Genomic DNA, 23,264 nt, shown 5'->3' with positions numbered 1-23,264 from the left:
CTGTGCTGTAAAGAGGAACTTTTCTTTATTTTTCTTCACCATGACCGTAAACATGCCAGGATGAACTACCGAAAGGTTACACTGGCCACTGAAAATACTCCTCTTTGCTGGAAGGTAAAAGGTGATGTTTACTTGAGCCTGGGCAAATATGCACTGATTTATTGAGAAGTTTCCAAAAGAGGTGTGAGCACTGCTAATTCAGTGGAGGGAACTGCTCGGTCTAAGTCAGCAATAACACTTCAGCTCTTCCTGTGGCTGTGTGGGCATCCCGTGAACATCAATGTGTTGATGTATCGAACAAAGAATAATGAATGGACTTTACTCCATTGTAAGATTCCCCTAATGGGTCAAACTTCCTAAAAATGGATGTTTAGCACTAAACTTTACTTGATAAAAAGTATTTGTGGTGCACGCTTTGAAACGGTATGAATGCTCAAAGAATGTGGGTCTCTTTAAAGAGGTACTGACCTAAAAGGAGCAGGAGTGGTGCAAGATTTCTTAGAGTATTTTTATTTTTTTTAAGTTTGTAAAGTGAAGAAAGCAGATTGGTGGTTGCCTCGCTGCATTCAGAGTGTCTCTCTAAAATTACCAAAAGCCGTAAGGGGCATAATAGCACTTAATACCATAATACTGCCAAAACGTCAACACTGAACATTACTTGTCAAAAAACACAGTTCAGACCCACTTGCACCCCACAACTGTACTCCATTCACACCCACCCTTCCCAGTCTGGCCTCACTAAGGTCCTTGAAAGTATTATCACCAGACAACCTATCACCCACTTCAACTCTTAGATATGCTCTGTAATTTCCAGTCATCATTAGAGCAAAGCAACCATTGTGCATTAAATAATACTCTATTAATGTTCAGGTGCATTTGATACCATTTACCAGTCATCGCTCAGAAATCACTTGTTTACTCATGCCCAAACTGGTACAATGGGACCCAAATGCGTTTATTTTTTTGCAGTTTTATATAGAGCGAACCCGATCCGAAGGTATCAGAGCGCTTGCATAAGCACCTGATGCATTACAGACAGACACATTCAATGTTTTTGTTTTTTTAGAAACTGGAAGATTACGTGATTTGCCAAAAATCCCAGGAGGCTGAAGCCTCCCGCCAGACACAAACCTGGTTCCCCAGCTTCAAGGTCGGCTGCTCTAGCGGTTAAGCCACACCTTCTTTTCTGGGTAACTGGACATGCTGGGTTCACTACGCTGGGGTGTTACATGGATCAGCACTCCTGCCCTGCTTATTCAATATTAAGAAGGCCAAATTGTCCATTGACCCCTAATATTACAACATTGTGTACCATATGTACCCTGATAACACCAAGTTACCTCTGAAGCTACCAAAAGATCCTGACCACCCAAGGGAGCGTGGGCACTAACTACAGTGGACACAACAATGAAGGAACCAAAGCTTGCACCGTCTCAGTGCTTTAAAATCAGAGATCTTCCTAATGGGTTCAAACACCATCCGTTTTCCACTTTGTTTGTCCACCACTATTGTGTCTCCACCTCCACCGTTCACACAAGCTTGAAATATTGGGAGTCACATGTGATTCTAGTATAGCAAAGTCAATAACCTGGTTAAAATATTCCATCACTTACACATACTAAGGGGGAAACCCACCCAAACGTAATCTCCAACATAACGGTGCTGGTTCTAATGTGGGATCATGATCTACCCCCAAATTGCTGAAGGTTCAAAACCAGGCTGCTTGACCCATACTGAACATTGAAAAAAACTGAACACATCACCAGTGCAACTCATGCCAACAGATTATTGTGCATCGTCCACAAACCTCCGCATGTGAGCCAATCATGCACCGATGGTTGGCCAACCTCAACCTGCCTACGATCCTATCCATCTATCATGATCAGTTTGGGGTTGAGCTCTCACCATTGCCAAAGCTCTACTCGCTGAAACACGCTTACCTTCCACAAGACTTGAACAAGACTTCATAAATTTTGAGACCAGCCTCGTAGCCCACCTGTTCCATAACATTTTAAGACTCAAAGTAGTTTGATTGGCATGAATATTTGTGAAACTTTATTATCTAGCTTTGGCTGGTTTTCTGTTGCCATTTTGCTGTAGCGTTGGTTCCATGAGAAATATCTCCTTCCATCTCTAACACTGCAAAGTGACTGAAAGCGATAGTAAACATGTTAGATAAATAAAATGTAGTACTTGTGGGCAGAGGCAGAAAGAATGAAGGGTGGTTTTCGGGCCTCTCATTAGAGCCCCGTGAAGTCTTCTTTGAGTGGCCTAGATAGCCGGGTCTGGTGGCTTAATGGACTAATGCGTTCAGTGTAGGGCCTGTGTTCGACCTCATGTTCACAGGTGCAAATCCCAGCAGGGTTGATCAGCCTTTCATCCTTCTGAGGTCAATAAAATGAGCACCATTGAGTTGGGTAACAAACATCTGTTATTCAGCACCGAGATACCCATGGGTGAACGTGCGCTTTACAAATACACGTTATGTTAAATGTTACCGTGCTATTCTACATTACGCAAATGGCATGCACATTACTGTAAAGTGTGTTGGAAAGAAGAATGCCCAGTTTATGTGTTTCTGTAGGCAAAGTCCTTCTCTAAACGTAAAGCTTACTTTTAAACACTTATTTTTGCTCCCTAGCAGAGCGCTCCCCAGCCTACAGAACTATATACATTTTTAATAGCATTATATTACGTCCTCTGCTCATTTTGTACTATTAATCGTTCAATTCTGCATTAAACATTTTTCTCGTAAAAACAGAACGATATTTTACAATATTTACAGAAAAAATACATCCTTTACTTTCCACAAACTGTGGCAAAATAGTCTGGAAAAAAGAAACTAAAAAAGCACTTAAACCCGAAAACTATGAACCACGACTTGAAAGAGTGCTTTATAAACCTATGGCTTTACAAGCTCGCCGATGGCTACAAAACCTGAATTTATTTATGCTAATAAATGTAGGTAAAAATGCCACCTGTGTGAAGGATGCAGTTAGATGGAAACACCACATCCAGAATGGAGCTAATTAAAGCAAGGTCCCCGTCCAGGCGCAGTGTTTGTACTCTGATATAATTCCAGTGCCCTACAACTTAATTAGCTAAATATACAGTGCAAGCCATCTGGTAGAGTCATCTAACAGGAATAATTGTGCCCCGCCATAACTCAACGAGACACACAGGAAAACCATTGAAATGCTATTTCCTTTCCTTTGGAGGAGAATTATGTACAATTTCAGCATGCCTTGCATTTCTAACAGTTGAGCCCAACAGGGAGGTATCACTCTACTCCATAATACTTTCCCATGAGAAAAGAAACAGCAGAACAGAGAGTCTTCGCCGTTATTCATGAGCCGCTCAGTAACACCGACCCGGCTCCAACAGAACGTATCATTTGGCCGCTAAACCCTTTAATTACCGCTGCGGTCTTCAAGAGATTTCCATTGAAACGGCATCTTTGAGGAGTCTGGAGAAGAGCAGTCCCTTCTAACCAACAGGCTTTATTTTTGAAAGTTTGACGTCGGGCCGCTTCCGTAGCCGATTTCCCCTTCTCGTCACCTTTGCCGCCATTTTTTGGCCCATCTACATGGGACAGCCACCCACTGTGCCACCCTCCACAATCTCACACAGTGCACCTTGCCCATCACACAGCTCTTGTCAGGAGTCTAGAATTATTGACCCTAACACCACCTTGAAAAATGTGATAGGGGGTCTTAGACAGCGGCGTCGCCCCACTGCTTTCTCGCAGTGCGAAAAAGCCAAAACATAAAATGGTAATAACTTTGAGTTATTACCATTTTATGTTTGCTTTGCACATTGTGGGCGTATGGGGCTGCTCTGCGAGCAGGGCAGGGGAGGAGTGGTTTGCCCACTCCTGAGTGCACAAAGACTGTTTGGTCGGCCCTCTCAGGCTGCTCAAACCAGTCATGCACACTCTGCCCTTCTCCATGCAGGGTACATTGCAGCCTGCATGGAGAACATGGCCACCCCATTAGCCCCTGGCTGGGTTGTGTCCCGGCTTAGGGAAGGGAGCCTGGCTGCCTGCTTCCTGTTCCTGTTGGAGGCAGGAAAGCAGGAGAGCCAAGAAGACGTGAGACCCGGTGGAAAGGTAAGTTTAATTTAATGTTTGTTTATTATTTTTAATTTCCTCGTGATTCCACGCGACACCCCACTCGAATCCCCCCCGCGACCCCTCGTGGCCGCCCCCACCCGTGAGCAATGCTGGCCGCTACTGGTGTTAGAGTTCCACCAGATGTGCAACTGGCAGAACCTGAACTTGCGTAAGACAATTTGAGGATCAACAGAGAAAATGGGCTGATCGTGGTACTTCCTTAAAAATGCGAGGATGGCGTCAGTGTTTACACTGACGTCTACCTTTCGGACCACATTGAAGTGCAAGAGAAATTATGCATTTTGACTTCTAGAGCAAAACACAAACTCACATCATGTGTGATGTCACAGAGAGCCCAGTCCACAGTATGAATGCAACCTGTTTTTAATTAGCTTAATTTTTACTTTTCTATAAAAAATAAAAAAAGGAAATCCAACATATAATCTGTAAGAGGCATTAGCTCATTAACATAGTACCCTGACCCTATTGTTACTGCCACAGGTAATTGTTTCTACTATTAATACCAAATGAAATGCAGAATTTAATCAAATCTATATGCGGCATGTAAATTCTAATGCAAATCCAGAAAGAAAGAAATATAACCATGAAAAAGCGTCCTTCGCCTCGAAAGGACTGGTCCCACCAAGGCTAGGGTAATATTGTTCTCATGTTTTCCCTTCCAGCCAGGAGCTGTAGAACATTCTCCACATCAGGATCCAGTTCTAATCACCCCTCTATAAAATGTGGATATCATTGTTCCCCTTCTAAACCACCGTGACAATGTTCACTTTGCAGATAATTTATAGTTCATGAAGTATAGACATGCGCACAGGAAGTGTGCTGTACACACGTCTTGATTCACTCATGCACACATCCGTAGAGACTGAGCCCCCTAGTGATATCAAAGCTATTGTAACCCAACTATTGACGCTTCTGATTGATCAAGATCTTCTCTGGTCTCACCTTAAGGAAAGCTGGATCAAGGCAGAGGATGTGGCCTAACGGCGAAAGCAGTCGACCTCGGAGCTGAGAAACCGGGTTCGAGTGTAGCCCACCCAGATTGGACCTGGTGCAGGAAACAAGAGTGATGAGAATGCCCTTATCTAGCTCACTAGCTACAGGCGCCACTGCTCCAAGTGCCATCATGACAAGCACTGCCTGAGACCTGGGAGCCGGTGTTGCTTCCCACCCAAACTAAAGACTGCCACTGTCAAGAGAGGACTTATTACTACTCTCTCTGCATCTCTTTGCGAGACAGAAAGACCATCTTGGGCCCAGCTGGCAGGACCGACAAGGAAAAGCTCAAGCATCAAATTGGGAGAACCACTGTTTAAGTTTGGATTGCCAAATGAGTTATTACTATCATTGCTGCTGACTCTCCCCCTGTCCTTTAGAGTGCAGGTTATGCACTGTCACACCCTCGCCACTTGTGACACCCTCATGCTGCCCTGTTCAACTATGGGTGCTTAATTGTGCTAGATACCTCTGACATTTCACCTCCTTTACTTGTTTTATTTCAAGTCAGATGTTTACCCCAGAACCCAGAGACGCGGGTGCATGGGCACCCAGAGCCGCGGGTGCATGGGCACCCAGAGCCGCGGGTGCATGGGTACCCAGAGCCGCGGGTGCATGGGTACCCAGAGCCGCGGGTGCATGGGTACCCAGAGCCGCGGGTGCATGGGTACCCAGAGCCGCGGGTGCATGGGCACCCAGAGCCGCAGGTGCATGGGTACCCAGAGCCGCAGGTGCATGGGTACCCAGAGCAGCGGGTGCATGGGTACCCAGATCCGTGGGTGCATGGGTACCCAGTGACCAAACCATTTCTCTTCCAGTTGCAGCCAAAAAACAAGCCATTCTCTGTACTTCCAGCTGTGATGGCCTAAGTCCAGTGCCTGCCCAGCCACTCCGTTATACAGTCCAAACACAGTGAGACTTCAGCAAATGTAAAAGCAGAACTTTCCGACATGCTTGCACAAACTAGACTAATGCTACATTTCTCGGATCCCTGGTTTAGTTTCAGGAGCGTCGCCCCACTACGTAAAGGAAGAAAATGAAAAATAAAATGATAATAAAACAGTTTTATTTTGATTTTATTTTTCATTGACTCCGTTGAGTTTGCGGAGTCGGTGAGTCTGGGGCGGGGCCAGGTCGCAGTCACTAGAAGGGGAGGAGGAGTAGTGGGCACTGAAAGTGCGCATGTTGGTTTGGCCTGGCGCACATGCCAGCCAATCCAACATGTGCAATTGGATATCTCCAGGCTATTGCTTGGAGATATCTGCAGGGCTCAAGAGCACAGGTTCCCACTCCCTGCTGGAGCGTGAAGCCTCTCCGCTCCACCCAATCCCAGGGCTTCTCTCATGCTAGGAGTAATAACATGAGAGAACTGCTGGGATTGCATGTAGGTCGGGGAGCCTGTGCTCCTGGGAACAACTGCAGTTCTGGAAGCAGAGGAGCGGCACGCGTTGGAGCAGAAGGTAAGTGGTAAGTGTGTTTATTTTTTATTTATTTGTGCTCGTGCTGCCCCGCACTATTCAGAAGGGGCAGTAGCCGCCACAGTTTAGTTCCATCACAACTGCTGTTGGTGCATCTGCTGTCCTCTGCCTACTTAGAGGAACCAGATTTTCATATATATAATAGGTGTGGGAATGTAACGTACTTATTACATTGTAACATGATATTGATCCTTTCTAAGTGAAGTATAACACTGCATTTATTTTATCTAACTATTTTGTGAGGAGCAGGCCTGCGACATTGCCTACTTCTTAGCGCCCAGACCACATGTTACCGGCCATTGCCCTCGGTGGGTGGGTGGAAACGTGCCATTGACAGATGTATAGGGTTGGAATTGGTAGTCTTACAGGCAAGGGGTTGCCCTCAGAAACATACCAAAATCTGGACGCGGTGGGCAGAATATGGGGGTATAGACCTGCCCTCTGCTCAACCCTCCGAATCCCTCATAGAGCTGGAGGTACGGTCATATGGACATGGACACAACAGCAGCCCGGAGATTTCATTTCAACACTGTGGACTATTATTCTGTGGGGTTTGGGGAGTAGTATTCGGTCTGTGCCGGGTTGTTGAAGTTCTGTAACATTGGTTTTGCTCAGAATTGTGCTACGCTTGATACATTTGAATATATGGGTCTCTTAGGCCGTGTTGTACTACCAATAAAATTTCTTATAAAAAAAGAATGCTCATTTGTACTGAGTTCCCAAATCCCCAGATAACTACTCCGAGAAATCCTGTCCTAACAGGTCCTACGGGAACTGTTATGACGTTGGCCTACATGTTTGTGTACATCTTCCCGTTACCATAGCGTAGAGCTTGTCACCAGTGCCGGTGGTGCAGTTGGGGCCCACCAGCATTCATTTTGGTGGGCTGGTACTTATTTTTCCTACTCAGATTTGGACCCAGAGCAAGAGAGGGGGAAAATACAAAGGGCTAAAGAAGGAGGGAGATGAAAATGGAAAAGGCGTGACAAAGAGAGAAAGCAGGGACGAAAAAGAATTTACAAAGAGAGAGACAGGGGCAGGGAGTTCTGGTGGTGAGTTAAAGGGGCGGTGGAATAACATGAAGGCTGTGCAGGCTTGGTATTGGATACACTGACGTTCACTTTTTTTTTGTTCATTAGAGCTGGCTGCGCGCTTCTGAGCAAACCTATGGGGCCTGCCACTTATTTATTATTATTTTTTTTTTACAAAAAATAAGCACTTCTTAGAAGGATGCGCAAACATGCAATAGGATATGGCGAAGTTATCGACTGAGCCGGAAAACCTTCACAGAGCTGTTGATCTTTGCCACAACGCTTTAGGCGACTTTCTACATTTTTTCACGTCCATAAGACTTTTATCTTTCCACTGAAACACACAAAAACTATCCTCAAGAAATGCTTTCTTCCCAGTAGTTTCACAAAAATGCTGAGTTGAGGCAATCCACTTCTCAAATTACAGCGATAAGTGCAGTCAGAGCCCTCCTTTTACAAATTGCACCAATTAAAAGTTTTGTCAGACACATTGAATGTAACCAGCACAAGCTTTTCCCGAGATATATAGGAGAGGAGTGGAAGGGAATATAAAGGGAAAGAGCACTTATTTTAATGAAACTGAGTACTTCACAATCTGTGTAACAGTATAACTCACTGTGTCAACCTTAGAAGGATGAAAGGCTGACTTGGCCATGCTGGGATTCAGAATGCTGACTTGTACATTACAGTAAGTGCCAGGGCTTACCTTGCTGAGCCATTTTTGGCAATTGCTAACACTCTATTTTAGATTCCAATGTGGTTGAAAGTTATTACTATATACTTTAAAATGAACAATTTCCAATTAAAGAAACAGAATAAATGTATACGAGTTGGCTTTGCTGAGGTCACGCCCCATTGTGTGCTTTAATGCCGAAGAATGACCCCCTAAGATTTGGACAACTGTTATGCTGCTGGGTTTGCATTGCAACTAGCCTGGAGACATGTTTTCGTTCTAAAATGTGATTCATTTTCCAGGTTGTGATGGTCCACTTAAACTACTTGGGGCCATTTACATAGAGTTGCAATGAGGCTGTGCCATATCGCATGCCAAACAGCGAAAAGCATAAGTACAGGCATTTACAGTGAGTTTGTACTGCTCTGCTGCAGCACGGCGGTACATAAACAATGTCGGATTTCATAGCAAAATAGTTTAAATAAATTGAAAGTCGAATGCGATTTCAGTAGCTGGGCAAAAAGATGCAGCTAATGGGGGTGGCCAGGGCCTCATTGGGGACCAAAAGCAGCCCTGGCAAAGATGTTCAAACCAGCCCTGAACTTCTCCTCCTTTCTCATCTCGTCCTCTCTCCTTTTGTTTTTTTCCTCTATCTTTCCTGAAGCACTCGAGATACCAGCTGGACTTAACTCAGAGGAGCTGGAGAATGTAGCAGATGTGCCAGCAGCGGCCCTCTGTCTTAAAAAAACAAAACAAAAAAACACAGCCTCCTATGGGTCCAGCTTTCTTCTCAGAACTAATAAAAGTTTCAGGAACCACACCTGGAAACCTGCACCAGTCACAGATTTTCTTTGCATTTAGGTTTTCGCATATAGCACAGTGTCACTCATCTCAGAATCTCTCAATGCTAAGTATTGATACCTATGATAATTAAAAGAAGTATTAGGCATTCCTCTAGTAAGTTTTTGAGAATTGCTGTTTCTCATGCCACAATATAAACAAGAAATAGGGACGAGCGGATGGGAGGAGATGGGACATTAAGATGAAACAGGGATGGTGTAAGGAGAGAGAAGTAATGGGCAGGGGACGGGGTTGGGAGGGAAAAGAAACAACATGGACGGGATAAGGGATTGCCTGAAATCACAAGCACTCATGTGGAGTGCTTGAACACAAATAAAAAAGTAGCTCCACAAACGGGAGACATGGAAGGACACAAGTAATTGGTCCATGCTCCAAAGGAGTGTCAAACACAAGAGACGATATGACACATGCATGCCATGTCAAACAGAAACGAAGCAAATGCAAGGCACGCTGATGCTAACCAATGTTAAGCTGATGGGTGGGGTGTAGCCCACTAACTAAACAAAATGCCTCAAACGTCTGCGCTGCCTCTGCGAGACATAACAAAACACATTGTCAAGAGCTGCAAGAGCTCAAAGATGCCCCTCAAACAGTTCTTCCTCTGAACACCCAGAGTGAGATGGTTTCGTAACCTTGTATTTTCCAATGTGTTACAGTTTCCTGGCAGCTTAAAAGTCTTGGTACAAGTGGTGTCTGAGAACTACTGCATTTGCACTGATGCCTCAGATGATCTCAGGCATCACCATGTAACTTTTCATGCTATGGAGAATGAGTCCATTCCTGCTTGCTGGGCACCATACTGAGTGGATTGGTAGCCTGGTAGAGGTGTGACTATTTTATGATAGCATCATCTACACAGGTGTCAGAGCTCCAACAACAGGCTTCCAGGTTATGCCTCCACCCGCGGGCACAGTACAATATTAAAACAGTGCTGACAATCCAGTGGACTGTGGGACAGAATCAGATTACTTACATTTGAGAAACTTCTAAAAACAAAACTGGTCAAAGTATCATTAAAGCATGGACCTGACGAAGGGCAGCTACCGATGAATGTCAGATAAGGTTTCCTTTAGCCTAACAGAATGGACTCCAGCAGCCTCAGTTATTTCTCGCTACTTTTGTCTACGGTATGTGAGCACCCAGAATTATATGTAGGCAGATATATAAAGTTATAATAAAGACACAAATAAATAAGTGTAGACATCCGTCACATTCTACAAATGTCAGTTGTGGCAAATGTTAGCCACTGACCTTGCCTTGGTGATTTCGCTTTGACCCGCAAGCTTTGGACAGAGGAAAAGGAATTCCCTACTTCTTTTTTTTAAATGGAGCATGTTGTGCATTAAAAGTAAGTTTGGGCTACAAAATCAATTCCAACAAACATATTGGGCCGGATTCACCAACACAAAAAAATAGGAAAAGTAAATGCGGAGATATCTGCGTTCGCCTGAGCATACTTTTCCTGCTTTTTGGACTTCACCGACATTGCCAGGATTACACCTGGAAAGCAATGCCAGACTTCTGAACTATGTGGAAAGTTACTCTTGGAGTACCAAACGCACTGTAATTCCATAACAAAATATCTATAACATTACATAACTTTAATTGTTTTCCAGTAGGAAATATTGCAGTGTCAGACTTAAATATAATCCGGCTGTAGCCAATCTTTAGAAAATTGATAATACATTGTTCTATAGCAAACACCATTAGACTGGGCGTTCCTGCCTTGTGTAACCTACTGTTATTGTTTTGCTCAATAAACCAGTCATAGTTTGCGTGCACTATTCTTGTGTTTTGCAAATGGCGTCTCCCTTGCTGTCCGCTTTCATCATACGTTCAAAAGAAGGCCTTTCTTTGGTTTGCTGACCTTGTATTTGCCTTCTCTGCAGTGCGGTTTGAAGTCATAAGTGACAGCACATTAAATGTAAAGAGATACTGTAAACCCTCAGCTCCCACTGTGATATTTGGGGCAGAAAAGAGGGCATTTGTGAGCGGAGCCAGTGTAATGAAGGGAAGGTAAGCTGATCTCGGCTGAAGTCGAGCCTGACGCGAAGTTTGAAAGTTCACTTGTGCAGCTCCCCATGCAGGTTGGGGAGGGCCGCTGGGGCTAGCCTGGACCAGTGACCTCTGCCAGCCCGGGGGGCAGGAGGAACAGGGGGTCTTTCCCGGTGTCAGAGGTCTCCCCCTTCTGCCTGTCCATCACTGCCTTCTTCCTGAGGACATCTACCTTCAGCCGCAACACATGGGGCCGACACAGGCCCCGCACTGTCCCTCGTGCCCGAGGGGTGTCCCGGTGACGATTCTGATGAGCTCAGGGCTCTTGGCTCGCGCCGTGCAATCCGTGACGCCTTTCGGGTATCAGCCCAAGAAACCTCGGAGGTCACGCAGCCACGGGCTACAATTTAGAGTCTATTGTGCTTGGAGTGGCCCGATGGATAAACAGAGCACTATATTTGTACAAGATGTTAACAAATCGCTGGAGATGTCAGCCGCATAATTTATGACATTATGGCATGCGTCGCTCCTCTTTCTCGACTACCACATGTGGCACGTGGAGGCCTGCACAGCAACAGCCATTTATCTGACAAAGCATGCCACGTGCAAACAGGACGGACTTGTGACTACGCCTGTTAGCCCTTTACTCTCTGTCACTAGGGTTCCACTCAAAATAAATTTTTTATTCCACAAAATATCACCGAGAAAACAGTCTGCATCAATCAATGTATATTTTATTTCAGATTCCAAGATCTCCCTCAAAAAAAAAAAAAAAAATAGAAATATGCCACATATTAAAAAAAAAATCGGTTGTGAAATAGTCCATAACATAACCACTTATAGCGTTTCAAATGTTAATCTCCCACATATAGAGACAACCCCATTATATTTGCAATAAACAAAATGAGCACACGATTTAATACATTAAATGAAAAATCAAGACATTTACAATATCACAACAATCTTCAAGGGCACTGTTTCCGAGACATATTTTGTGATATATGTCTCAATGAATGGTGGTAATAAAAAGGCTTTCACTGGGGACAGTGTACTTCGAACACCTTCCGGGCAAATCGCTTCTCAGGTCGAATCAACGCCGATTCAAGCCCGCGAGGCCCAACGCTGCCCATTCCTGTGCATTTCTACAAACGGGGAGACATCTGCCTTTACTTACATGTTTATAGCCCTCTCGCACAGACAATAGAAATTGAATTAAGGAGTATTTTGAAACTCCTGCTGAGATGCCAAAGTCCTGGCAGCCGCACAAAAAGCACTTGTGTGCAGTGCCTTGAAATGTTGTGCAGCACCGAGCCGCGCAGCTGGACGCAGCACAACTGAGCATAATATTTTTCTGCCACGCTTAAAATTGGGAGCGGAATCAAAGTGTGTGGTTTTAAAATACCAAAAGGACAAACTCTGCCTCGACGCCAGGCCTACAAAGGTAAACATCAACACATGTGCGGCCCTCGGGCGGCAGATAAAAGTCGGGACCCCTCTCATATCGAGTTAGAGATTCTTTTTGTACATAGACTGAAGTTGTTTGCACAATCGACTGGAATCTGCCGTGGAGTGTTCCTGAGTTCACTAATTAGGGATGCCCTGGGGTGATTTCCAAAATAGAGCATTAGCAACCAAACACGTTGATACCCCCCCCCCCCCCCCCCAAACCCACCCCAACACAGATAAAGTGATCTAGCACCTGTATGTGCCCCTCGTGCCCATCCATGCCAGTCCTAGAACAGTCTGCATGAATCTCTGGTGCACTAGTGGGTATCATACACAAGGCCAAGTGCATCTAAATGTTTGAAATGCAGATATTTTGGGGGTCACAGATAGGTATAAATTTGATTAACAGAGATTAATTACAAGAGAAATCTGACAGAGCTTTTCTGCATAGTTCAGTCTCCAGCTGCACAAATAATCATTGTTTATATGCGATTTCACTCTCGGTAAAAGTGTTTCTTATTTTCGCTGAGAAGCTGGACCTGGGCTTGCTCCAGGGCCCACTGACTGGGCTTCAATAACTGGCATCTTGTGCTGGTCTCTCAGAGCCCAGAGGGGCTTCCCTGCCTCCAGGGCTCTGCTCTGAATCTTATGCACTGATCGCCGGCCCTGATATTCGGAATACTGGGTCAAGAGCCGGAATGTGTGCCTTGAAATGGCTACAAAGTCCACGTGCCTTAAGTTGACAACAATAAGCTGGAATGCGGAAGAAAAGAATACATATATGCGAAGGTGCAACGGACTTTGGAACTGGGGAACCAGGTTCGAGTCTGGTGGGGGCTCGGGCCTCCTGCGATTCTGGACAGATCACTTCATCTACACGTCTCTAAAACAATATAAAAATGAATGCGTCCTTTTGCAATGCGACTAGTGCTCATGTAAAGTCCTCTGATACCTTCGGGTCCAGTTCGCCCTATATAAAGCTGCAAAAAAAAACAACCCTTCAGTGCGTCAGGCACCTATGTCCTGCCGCCACTTATCAGCGCGCAGCGGACTGCGCTTCCAGGCTTTCCATGGAAAAGTCTAGACCAGGGTTCGCCAAAGTCGGTCCTGGGGGGCGGATCCATTGCAGATTTTTAGCATACCCCCATGTAGATAACTGTAGTTATCTTAAAAATATGTCATGGATCTGGCCCTCCAGGACCGACCGTAGAGAACCCTGGTCTAGGATCTTATTTTCAGGCTATGAGAAAAGCATTGATTATAGGACAACTGGTGGAGGGCCAGGAGCGTCATGGGGTGCCCCCTTGGTAGGAGGCGGGCCCTATGGTAATGGCGGTCACGGATGAGCAGCAACGCATGCACAGCGACACTATTGCGTCGTACTACCTTTCCTGCAAGACCCACTCATTCCTGTGCATTCAAGAAATGTATTGCAACCCCCCCCCCCCCCCCCCACCAGTATAAAAGCTGCTCCGCTCCCTTGCATTAGAACCACAGCAGGTTTGTCTGTTCATGCAACACCCGTGTTTGATAAGACTCGTTTGCTTGTGAAGCTCCGCCCTTCTGCTTACACCGCTCTTTCTGCACCGCCCCCACCCTCGGCAGGCATCGTTCTGTGTTGATGCTGCTGGTGCCTCCCTTTCAAGTTTGCTGAAGGATCTCTCCTCAGGACTGTCCTCCAGACACCAATGGACACCCTGGGAATATCTGGCCTGCCTTGGGATAGCACAGATAAAGACCTGGAATCAGCCTCACCTTGCATCAAGGGATGCCCTGATGTTTAGATTTTGGTCTTGTGGGGGAGGAAGTTAACACTGTCTGAACACTGATTAGATGGGAGAATGTGATTTTACTCTGTGTTTGTATTCATTTGAGGTTTCCGTAATGTCTTCACTATTACAACCGCAGTCTCAATTATATATATTTGCTGTTCTTATTCAAAACATGAAACTCGTACCGCTTGGGGTGGCACAGCGCTTGCATTGTCCCCACCTTTCCTTGTCGCCTCAGTTTGACGTTCTCATTCTGCCAACCAGTTTACATGTTTGTGCTTTGATGCTTTTGTGGATTTCTGGGTGAACCCGACAGTGAAATATGGGCCCCTCTGAGTCCCATTTTCCGAATGAAAGACATTGACCAAGGACTTATTGCCTCATTGATAAGGTAACCAGCTATTGCCAAGTAGTTGTCATGTCACCCATTATGCCCCCTCGTCTGGCAGTAATGAGTGACCTGAAATGAATGTGAGTGCAGTCACCAGATGTATGTCCCAGTGTACCTTCACAGCTGAGTGTGGAAGTCACACACTGAGGAAGCATTCTGGACTTTTTCAGTAGCGTTATCACTGATCTCAGGTGATGTTATGTGTGTTGTCAACAGTAATTAAATTGTCTCTGAGTGGTGCCATTGTGCTGCCTTTCACATCCATCTTAAAAGGACCTTAACCTTATCCAGGAGGGGATTCTTTTATATTCATTTCGTATTTATCTTTGAATTTGCAACGAAGCTAAGGGGCTGATTTAGAGTTTGGAGGGAGGCCCGTCGGGTCAGAGGAAGGAAAGTGGACCAGGAAACCTGCAAAACCTAGTTCCATGCTCTACCCCACCCAGAAAGACCCACTCGTCAGCTACTAAACCAACCCAACAACTGCTGTTGAAGTGGCTGAAACACAGAGACAGATCCGCGGGAGAACAAGGGCCAAGACTGTGGAACTCTTGCACAAGATTGTTCTAATGAAAGCATTTATTGACGCCCAACATTTGATCTGAGTGGGGAAGTCATTGGGGTCTATACTCCCGAACCTTTGGTGCGTGATATATAATGGGACACAAAGAGAACATATTCATACAACAGTTCGAGTCACAATCAAGTTCCCATGAGTTGTAAATACAGGGTCATACTGGGATGCCCACACACATATACACATGAGGATACAGACACACAGGGAACAATACAACATTTAAAAACTACGGGCCCACTACACAAAACACCTTTAAAGACAAAAACCACAGGGTTTGTGGCAGCAAAAAAAGTGTTCTATGATGTACAAAGCCCATTTTGTCAGTCACAATTTCCAACTTACAAAAGAGGTTCTGCAACTCACTACACATCTCAAATAGGAGGAGCTTGACAGGGGCATTCCTCCCAACGTGCAAGTCATAATGAGAGGTATAAATGGTTTCTGTCCGCAATAGTGGACGCAAACCGTTGACCACATACGATCACCCAAGTTAGGGTGATATCCGATTGGCATAGGGAAAACAGTCTATCTGGGTCAGCTTCCATTTCAAGAATCAAGTCAGAGCACATTTTGGGGAGCAGACACTGCATACACACTATGATTTTTCCCATACAGAAAGTTTTTTTAAAAGCAGCATCTGCCCATTTGTGGGCCTCAAGCTGCTTTAAAAAAAATAATGTGTTCCATTTAGGAATGCAAATGCAGGGAAGGAGGTCTCCTATCCTCAGGAAGGTAGCTATCAAAAGTGCTATGAATAGTGCATCAGGGGCAGTGGCACCGGGGCCCTTGGATGTTATATAGCTGTTTTCTATAACCATACCAAGCACCGGGGGTCATAAATAGTGACCTGCCTGATTAATATTAATGTATAATAATATTACAATCGCGATGCACCTTCCTGCAAATGGGCAATTGGCAAAGACCTCATTATTTATATGTAACTTTGCAAATTGCATCGTCCTCTGCTAACCAGTCCGTGTGCGATTTGTACATGCTGATTTACCATAAGCTATTGGTATGTAAGGCACCAAGTCCTACTTTTCTATGAGTACACTGGGCAGCTTGTGCAACACGTGACTTCTAATCAGAAGCAGCCCAGGAGGAAACTGTCCCATTTTAACCATTCACGTGCCCCGTCGCGTGCCAGCCTTACACACTGGCTGGAAGCAGGAGTAAACGGAAGAGACTCACCAGTTTTCCGAAGCGGAAAGTCCTCCTTGGAATCCTGCGACCCCGGCATCACGTACTTGTAGGATGGAGAGGTCCCACCCAGGGGCGGAGAGCTTTGATCAAGGGAGGTATGGTGAGCAGCGCTGCAAAAGACACAGAGGGTCCCACATTAGAACAGGGCTACATATGCTGCACACATGTTCCAGCTGTGTTTATGTTCTGATCCTTCCCAGAGGGTGCAAACCACAGGCTCGTGCAACCAGTTTCACTTTCTGCAGTAGTTAATGGCGCAGCGCAGCATGGTTAAGAACGCATTCTGCCCCATAAACGAGGTCATGCCTTAACAGGACATGAGTTATATGAACCTATATCACATGGCACAGCATCACCAGACAGCGCCATACATCAAACCACAGTCCCTTTCAACTCGTGCAGATTCCACGCTGTACAGTATGAAGATTAGTTCATGTTCTAGCGGTAGATACAGTCATTATCCCCACGGGTTATTGACGACCTGTTGGGAGCCAGCAATGTATTGGCAAAGGCCATTGTTTGCATCTCGATGAACACTGTGTTTTTAAGGCATGGGCCAAGTGGGCAACTACCCAGGGCCCCACCTCCTAAGGGCCTTTGGGAAACTGACCTCCCTCGTTCTCTATCTCACCTCTATTTCTCTATCTCAACCTTTGACACATTACTCAGTATTGTTTGGCACCACAGGGCTTCACTGAGCAGAAGATGGATAACAAAATACAAGGTTGTTTTAAACTGGTTCTCCTAAAGTATGCCTTGCCAAGGGGCCCCAACACCCTCAAGATGCCATGGACTACAGGACAGTCGTCCCATTTCCTATTTTATAATTGCATAAATGTTTTTGATGCACAAGGCAGGATCCTCAGCCTTTCTATGCCTTGCCAGGGGGCCCCAGCACCCTCAAGATGCCATGGACCACAGGACAGTCATCCCATTTCCTATTTTATAATTGCATAAATGTTTTTGATGCACAAGGCAGGATCCTCAGCCTTTCAGCAACTAACAGCTTCTTTGCTCCAACGGTGTGTAATGTGTTCTCCTCTTTCTGAGAACTAACTATGCCAGATAGCTGGTAACACAAAAGTGGACTGAGGTGCCCACTGATGAAATCGGAGTGTAACCTGGATGGCAAATGTTGTTATCTCGGCTGGCCTGCTCTCCCTTTTATCCTTTCTAGGCTGATCAAAAGAGTTGCTCTCATATGGGCGCTTAAGATCTATTTTGGCATCTTAAATACTATGGATCCAACACCAATGAGCACTGAAACAATCTATAAAACACATCTCTGTCGCAGAGTGTCTGTGCATGTGGTGCAGTTAAGGGGCCAAGGGAACCTGTAAGCTGACAGGACTGGTAGTAATATAAATGCATTGCATTAAATCAAAAGAATACAATAAAAGGTATACAACATCATGATCAGTACAAGTATGGGAAGATGGGTAAAAGATTTATATTAGAAAATAGTGTTGTAAAATCAAGGCATAAAAGAAAACAGTTTTCTGGCATATGACAGTACTACTCAACATGTACACTTAGGGCCTGATGTAGAGTTTGGCAGGTGGCATAATCCGTCACAAATGTGATGGATAGCCCTTTGCCATATTACATGTGCCAGAGGATATAATGCACTTGTAATACTGCGAACGGGATATCTTTGTCACGTTTGTGACGGAGAACCGCATCCGCCAAAGACCGAATCAGACCCGTAGTGTACAAACATTTGGGCATAATTTCCAGTTTGGCGGACAGGTTACGGCATCACAAACATGGCGGCTATCCCGCTGGCCTTATTAAATGTTCATTATATGTTACGGCACTTGTCATAAGGCAGACAGGATGTCCATCATATTCGCGATGGTGTATCCATCCTCCAAACACTCAATCAGGCCCTTGGTGGACTTAATTATAATAGAGTCTGTAACCCATTTGTGGCACAAACTCTCATTTGTACCAAAAACAGGGTTAACAGTCAGGAGACATTTGTACTCAATGCAGGGGTCTGCCCTCACAATTTGCAACAGGCAAAGTCTGCTGCAAATCGTGGGGATTGCTGGTTTCCGTAATGAGAGAAAGGGGTTAACTCGTGCATAATTTGCACGTAATTCCACTGTTCTGATGTACCAAATTCAGAATCCATTGGTTAAAGAGCTCCTCCTTATTATCACACTGAGCACTATTGCTAGATAGTGACTGCTAAATATTCACCCGCGCTTTGCACCACAGTTATGATCGGTCCCCATTTATTTGTGTATAACCTTATGCAAAGTGACAAAGTCTATCAACACCATATAAATATCCACTTATTATTGTTTGAACTTATCAAAACATTTGAGAAACGATTTTAACAAAATACAAAGGGTACTGGCTGGCAGTTTATCCATGAATGTGGACAGCCGCTGGGCAATTAAGGGCCTTACCACAAAGTGAAGGCTAGCGGCTAGAAAACACCCTTATAAGGAAGTAAACATCAGCCTGTGTACAGAACGCAGAAGATAGGTCTATTACGTTTTGCGCATACTTCAACGGGAGATCTGAGGTTGCACCGGGCTGCAGCCTCGAATCCAGTGGAGGAAGGAGGTGGGGGCCCACAGGAGATTAGATGTCAAAACTTCCAGCAATAGCTGTTTTGTAAAAAAAAAAAAAAAAATCGACTTTTAGTTTGCTTGGGATAGATTTTGCAGTTAGCTGGTAACCTCATTGGTGTCGATTTCGGTTTATTTTGTGAATACAGCGTAACAGAGAGTGAGCAGTCCTTAAATAAACACTACAAAACTGCAAGGTAGAAAAGCCATGATGGAATATTTGAATATTTTCAAAGGTCATTTGTAAAATGTGAGCAGTGCTGAAGTTAATGATGCCAGTGCAGAGCAGTCATTAGAACCTTCCAGCTCGCCCTGCTTGGATTTTAACAATGCAATCTCACCACAAGGGCAATTGTGACTTATCTAGGAAGGGCTATAGAGCAGCTGAACTTCTACAATGACTTCATGAGTGCAAGAAGACAACAGTCATGGCGACGAGAAGTGGGCCATGTAGTGCTTAATTTGTAAAAAAAAAAAAAAAAGTGCCAGGGCTCTTGCGAGGAGGCCACTGCAGCTTGCACCACACTTTGTCCCTGCCATGCTGCCAATGATAGTAACAACACAACTACTAACCATCACACCCCTAAGAGTGTGACCATTTGGACTATTCCAGGCCCCCAAAGCTATAAGAATCGGTTTGGTGACAGGAAATATTCATTTTTAATGTATTTCGGATTAATAATTAACCATTGTTGTGGTCATCTGTAAATTAGCCAGACATTGCCACCATGTGTCAGACTGTCACAAGCGCCGATGTTGACAATTAGGAGCTGGTACCGAGCACTGTAAACCACCAGCTCAAATAAAGCACTGGGTCCATGTCCTGCTGCAAAGCAAAACTTTAAAAAAAATACAAAAAAACGGGTGTTTATATAGGCCTCTATCGGGCCCACTTTTGACAGCCTCCCTTCTAAATGAACGGGCAAAATATAAATAACAAAACTTGACGAACAGATCAGCGGCAGTAGCAGGCTGACGATTAACACAAACTGACAAATGCCTTTTGGTAGCCAGTCGCTGCTGGTTCAGAGCTCCTTTACTGTAGGGGTCATAGCAAAATTGGCTTTTCTGACAGCACAGAGCAAGGTTTGCCTCTTTCTGTTTCAGAGCTGTGCTATTTGAGAATAAAGCACTAACTTATACAACATATTGGTTAAATGAATTCACTTTAAGCCTCGCAGATGCATAAAACAGGCACTCGGCTCTGTGCAAGAAAAGCCTATCATGATACAGTCCTAGGTGATCATAGGTAAATACATTTCCAAAGCTGCGCCCAGCAGGATGTACTCTGTTTTGCATGCCCTACCTCCTAGTCACCAAATAAACACAGGCACGTTTGCTGGCCAATATCCACAGTGTGGAGACCTGCAGGAGGGGCATCCTGCCACCCACAAAAGGCAACCCACTCTACCCTTGTTTGGAAGTCATATGTGACGAGCTTTAGTGGGTCGGAGAGGTACGAGGACAAGGAGAACAGAGTAGAGGAGCAAATGAATAGAGATGATAACTAGGAGGAAAAAGAGGAGGAAAAGAGGACAATTAAGGGGAGGAAGAAGACAATGATGTAGGCGAAGAGGACTGGAAGGAGGAAGAAGACCAGGACAAGGATGTGGACCAGGGGTAAGAAGACATGTCCCAAGAGAGTGGGAATAAATTGGGAGGACCAGATAGAGAACCAGAAAAATAAGGTGCAGGAGAACCAAGAGTAGGAGGACCAGAATGAGTAGGATGACCAGGATGAGGGGGAGGGGGCCGGTAAGAAGGATAATCAGGAGCAGAAAAATCAAGCCCATGAGAACCCCCTGCAGATCCATGAAACACATTAAGAACCAAGACCTCCTGGACCAGAAGCAGGCGTTAGAGGACCATGAAGATGAAGCAGAGGAGGGGGCTTTGTGGAGGAAGAACATCTGAAGGAGGAGGGAAAATATGAGGAGGTTCAATAGGAAGAGAATTTGAACCAGGGCAAGTAGGAGGACCAGCAACACCAGGAGGATAGATCATGTGTATCAGGATGTCCCCGAGCAAGATTAGATTAGTGACCAGAAGGTGTAGCAGGAGGAGGTGGACCAGACAGGAAGATTATGATCTGAAGGAGGAAGAGTCCAGGAGGAAGAACAGGAGGAGAGCCTGAAGCAATGAAACCAGAAAGATCAGAAGAAGAAGGAGGACAATGGGACATAGGAGGGCCAAGGCTGCCATGAAGCAAAGAAAACGCCAGACCAGTAGCGGTCCGTGGAGGGAGTTCGGTGGGGCAGAGGGGCGGGGGAGGGGCAGGGTGGGGAAATGTAAACACCGGAATATGGATGAACGGAGGTAAGTACACATTCAAATAAATAAAACAAATTCTTTTGTGCGCGCTGCATCGCAAAATGTGATGCAGTGCGCGCAACGAAATTCATTTTATTTATTTGAATGTGTACTTACCTCCGTTCATCCATATTCCAGTGTTTACATTTCCCCACCCTGCCCCTCCCCCGCCCCGCCTCACTGCCCCACCGAACTCCCTCCACGGACCGCTACTGCACCAGACTCAAGACAACTGTGAGATTCAAGATGGGAATGCCAGGAAAACCAGGAAAGGAATGACTTAGGGGTCTAGAAAAAGCCCACGACCAGAATGTATGTAAGGAGATGATGATTAAAAGGCAAGGAGAATCAGAAGATACAGAAGAAGAAAATTGACAAACTGGCATAGGACCACAAGGACTCAGACCACCAGGAGGACCATGACAGAACAACCAGGAAAATTTGGAGTACACAACCTGAGAGAAAAAAGATCAGAGAAGCCAGACATATAGCTACATCTTTAGGCATGGGCATTCCTGTTCCACCAAGATCAATAACAGACTCTAGCAAGCTTCTCTACAACATAGACCATCAGTGAATAATACATTAGTCAACTGCAGGAGCGGCCCATGCAAATAGGAGCGATGGGGCCAGATTGGGGGGGGATTCAACAGACGACCACGAGGGAAAATTAAATAAATAATACATTTTACCTCGTCGTCTGTCGAAATCATCCCCAACCGGCCCCACTGCTCTTATCTGCACGGGCCATGGCTGGTCAACTGCAGCATTATCGAAAATGTTATATTTCACATCTGAACAATATGAAAAACAACCAAATATGATCTTGAGATACTACTTTGGCTTGGGCCAATCAGAATCCCAAAACTGTGAGAAGCACAAAGATTCAGAAAGTTCTTTGGTACCCAGCGGATGGTGGTTATGTGCTATACAACTGAATTTAACATGGATGCCTCCGACCTCCTATTGGCAGGTTCTTTAAGATCATTGAGGATTTATAATATTTTAAGTGTAGCTTTTTCTCATGGTCACACTGACATTAAGAGTGGAGGCGGGTGTGTGCCGTGCTTAGTAAGAAAAGCAATAAGTGCCAGGGCCCAGATGTTTGCTCAGAGGTCAGCAGCCAGCACTGTGAGTGTTACGGATGCTAAACACCAAGGCTGCATAGTAGCAATTCCACCTCCTGCCTCTTTCATCCACCACCAGACACAGACAACATTTTAGACCCGGAAAATTAGACATTTTGAAAACAATCAGGGGAATGGATTTTCCCCATTGACTACAGTTGAAGCAGAGGCAAGTAAAAAACGAGAGACATCCAAATTAAAGTCCTTTTTTGCTTCAAACATTAGAAGTCTCCAACCTGAATCGGGTCTAAGGCCAAGCGGGCAAGTCCTGCCTCTTTAGATCACTCTTGCAGGTTCTTTTTCATCACTGCTTTCATCATTTGTCACTGCTTTTACGCCTTTCTCTTCCAGTTTATTTCCTCCTTTTGTGTTTTTTCTCTCTATTGTTCTGGGTGAAAGTCTGATCAGGAAAAATAACTGGAGGTCGGCAAAAAATAGTGCTGGTGAGACCCACCTGCAACCATGCTCAAATTAAGCACTGGGTGTGTTGAGAGAATTTTTAAATTCGACCCCTTGATTTTACAGATACCAGACCAACTTATGCAATGAAGTTTAAAAAGATGGCACTCACGCTTTAAAAACTACGGATTTTGTTACTTCTAGATGTTTAATTGAAATAGGAACGTGTTTAGCACGTGCAAACGGTCGGGGCGTCTGGCGATTCTTCCCTTCATCACATCGAACACCAACGTA

General features: G+C 45.1%; 1 protein-coding gene across 15 annotated transcripts in view; it reads right to left on the bottom strand.

Annotated features, from left to right (window-relative positions):
* HDAC9 (histone deacetylase 9) overlaps positions 1 to 23,264 on the bottom strand; it is a 779,881-nt gene that overhangs the window by 114,712 nt on the left and 641,905 nt on the right. For all 15 annotated transcript variants that reach the window (XM_085630924.1, XM_085630925.1, XM_085630929.1 and 12 more), the window contains one exon: positions 16,541 to 16,662. In XM_085630924.1, the coding sequence (XP_085487050.1) occupies positions 16,541 to 16,662 (122 nt within the window). The remainder of the gene's footprint in view (positions 1 to 16,540; positions 16,663 to 23,264) is intronic.

The sequence above is a fragment of the Triturus cristatus genome, chromosome 10 (genome assembly GCF_964204655.1).
Source record: "Triturus cristatus chromosome 10, aTriCri1.1, whole genome shotgun sequence".
Lineage (NCBI taxonomy): Eukaryota > Metazoa > Chordata > Amphibia > Caudata > Salamandridae > Triturus > Triturus cristatus.
This window is presented reverse-complemented; position numbering and strand designations above follow the sequence as displayed.